Source organism: Arachis hypogaea, chromosome 9, assembly GCF_003086295.3.
Source record: "Arachis hypogaea cultivar Tifrunner chromosome 9, arahy.Tifrunner.gnm2.J5K5, whole genome shotgun sequence".
Classification (NCBI taxonomy): domain Eukaryota; kingdom Viridiplantae; phylum Streptophyta; class Magnoliopsida; order Fabales; family Fabaceae; genus Arachis; species Arachis hypogaea.
In genome coordinates, this window is record NC_092044.1 from 52,070,616 (window position 1) to 52,073,573 (window position 2,958).

At 31.9% G+C, this 2,958-nt stretch overlaps 1 protein-coding gene across 2 annotated transcripts; it reads right to left on the reverse strand.

Moving 5' to 3' along the window:
- Positions 1-345: 345 nt before the first annotated feature.
- LOC112712979 (phosphoglucan, water dikinase, chloroplastic) lies at positions 346-2,444 on the reverse strand. Of its 2 annotated transcripts, XR_011865746.1 has the most exons (3): positions 1,980-2,444; positions 1,457-1,568; positions 346-940 (listed from the first exon to the last, which is right to left on the reverse strand). XR_011865746.1 is itself a non-coding variant. In XM_025765803.3 (2 exons), the coding sequence occupies exons 1-2, from the start codon at positions 1,590-1,592 to the stop codon at positions 429-431; spliced, it is 648 nt and encodes a 215-aa protein (XP_025621588.1). In that variant the 5' UTR covers positions 1,593-2,091; the 3' UTR covers positions 346-428. The 2 variants fall into 2 exon arrangements, 1 of the variants encoding a protein (XP_025621588.1); XM_025765803.3 differs by having other exon boundaries at positions 1,457-2,091.
- Between the last annotated feature and the right edge of the window lie 514 nt (positions 2,445-2,958).

The window sequence follows — 2,958 nt, forward strand, 5'->3', positions numbered from 1 at the left end:
GCTAAATAATCTTTTTTTAAATTTTAATTATAAATTAACCTCATATATTTTATTTAATTATAAAAACTATTTTTTATTTTATAAATAATTATTTTATCATAAATCTATCATGTTTATTAACAATCAAAAACAAAAACAAAAGCAAATTAGATCTTCCATTGATCCTAATAAATTTTTTTTGCTATTCTAATCAATTCAAATATTATATTTGATCCATGACGTTCGTGATGAACCATAAAATTGTGTTTTCTTAAAAACCAATCGATTGGATTATCAAACCAATCGATTGAATTATAACTCTTATAACTCAATCGATTGGATTACAATTTATCACAAAACAATCGATTGAAAATTGCAAGGCAATATGGTTTTCATATAGATCAATCGATTAGTATGACTCAAATGTAGATTTCTTACAATTCAATCGATTATTTAGAATTTCCAATCAATTTGTTTAGCATTTCTTGGACTAAAACTGCCATGGAAGCTTCCTTGTATGGCACACAAGCAGCACTGCGACTCAAAACTGCCCGCCGTGTGTATAGCGAAGCCCACACTTGGCTAACTGCAGATCCAAAAACTGTTGGATTGGAAGGACTAACATTGGGTATTGATTCGTAGAGTCCAGCAGCTGACATTCCAGCCAAGTCTTCAACGTTGGCGCTGGAACGAACAATCATTCGTGCATTGCTTGGAAACATTCTCTCAATGCTTTCAATCACATCTTTTGATGGCTTCAAGGAAGAAATCAATTGCTGCAGTTGATGGCATAGTTCATCAAGCTCACCACCCTCTAGTTTTGCAGTTTCTATCTTTTCCAACAACGACCTAAATATTTCAGTGCAGTTACTATTCTCTAGCTCCAATTCCATGGATCCATATGGTAAAACAGCCCCAGCAGGAACTCGAAAAGAAGCCGGCATTCCCTGATCACTGTAAACTGTAGTTGAAAATCATGTTTTCATATAGTTAGATACTACCTTGACTCTTGATGAAGTCAAAGAAAATATGATCAGGAAGAATAAATAATTGCTGCCAATTATTATGATGCACATTCCTGATATCCTCAGTTAGTCTATGATTCTGACAATTGACTATCAAAATTTCATAGGCATTTTACTATATTAAACTTTCATTCATGAAGATGTAATAGGTTCTTTTAGAGATAATAGAAGAATTCATCAAGTGGGAGAGCGAAGAATTGAACCACATGACATCCTCCTCTACATGCAAGAAAAAATATAAAATAAAAATGTAACAAAACATGAACCCTCAATAAATAAATAAATAAAACACAATAGTCAGATTTCAGATTTTAAAAATAAAACGAAATTTTTAAAAATAGATAGATTGTATCATATCCATTAGCACAGGAAAATATCATATCCATTATCCACATGCAACTATGTAAGATAGTGGACAACATAAGTACAATATTTCTTTGGCTTCATATTACCTTTATCAGAAACAGAGGACAATGAAGACAAGCGACCACATGCAGCTGCCTCTGCACCAGAAGTCTGTGTTTCTGCATCAGGAAGCAAGATAACTCCTCCAGAAGAAGCACCCTTGATATGATTAAAGTTAACCATTACTTTAAAGTTCTTATAATAGAGAAATTAAAGAAAGGTAATTAAATAAATTCTCTAGGTATAAAGATCATGAGAATTTGGGATGTAGCTGGGCCATTAGTAAGCCTGAAGCATCAGCAGCCATTACTCTTAATATCATATTAGATAACGTGTTGCAATATAAAGCATTAATCTCTAATTATTTAAGTCTAGTACTAGAGTAGTGCTGTCTGTACAAGCCCGACTCAATAAGACTACAAACCAAACAAGATAATGCGCTTAACAAACTTTGGCTATTAATTACTTGCATGGCTGCAGTCTTAGAGAAACAGACAACCTAAAGGGTTATGTTACCAGGTGAAGGATTAGAACTGTATGCTGTCTGAACAGGGTCCCTGAAGAACCTACCTTGTTCTAAAGGGATTGACCTCTAGATGATTTACTTTTTACTTCTGTATGACCAATACTTCAGCACCAAATACTGTTGTTATGTGAAATATAAAGAAAGGTGTGAAGGATTTTATAAAATAATTGGAGTAAAGTACGAAAATTACCTATGGAAGATCATGTGGTGAACAAAATTACACATGAAAGAACTAATGTTCATCCAATATACCCAAAAGACTTATTTTTAGGGGTCAAATCTTTCTAAAAAGTGGGCATTTTTGTCTGCAACATGGGTATTTTGCCCTCTGAATAAAGCTTTTTTGGTATACGGGATGAATTTTTATTTTTCATGGGTAATTTTGATACTTCACTCAATAATTGGTTTTAGGAAATCGTTATGGAACTCAGTAAGTAATTATTTGTAGTGCACCCAAAGTGTTATCATAGGATTGAACACCATTTTGGTGAATTACACTTCCATCCTCTATTAATTCCTCATTGATGAAAGGATTTTATCTCTACCATGCAGCACCATTATTCAACATCATTAAAATGTTAGTGCTAATAAATTCTTTTCTCTAAATCTAACCACGTTCAACAACCTGAAAGTTCAATCGATTGTTTTGTTAATCCAATCGATTGATTTTCTAAGAAACACGATTTTAAAATCTTCGACGGACGTAACGGATCAAAGATGAACTTTTAATCCATTGGGATTGCCAAAAAGTTATTACGATCAATGAAAGATCTAATTCGTTATTATTTTTGTTTTTAATTATTAATAAACATAATAGATGAATGATAAAATAATAACTTATAAAATAAAAAATAGTTTTTATAATTAAATAAAATATATAGGGTTCATTTGTAATTAAAATTAAAACAGACTATTTAGCAGTTATTGAAAAACTTAAAAACCATGTTTTGTTATGGGACCATTTAATGGTCCAAATGTTCTGGGACTATCGAATCCAGTGCCTACTATTATGTTTTAAGTTTT

Excerpts from the sequence above, each read along its gene's own strand:
- LOC112712979 (XM_025765803.3), bottom strand. The coding sequence starts at position 1,592 with ATGGTTAACTTTAATCATATCAAGGGTGCTTCTTCTGGAGGAGTTATC. Across the intron at positions 941-1,456 it reads GTCCTCTGTTTCTGATAAAG|TTTACAGTGATCAGGGAATG; the intron begins GTAATATGAAGC and ends TTTCAACTACAG.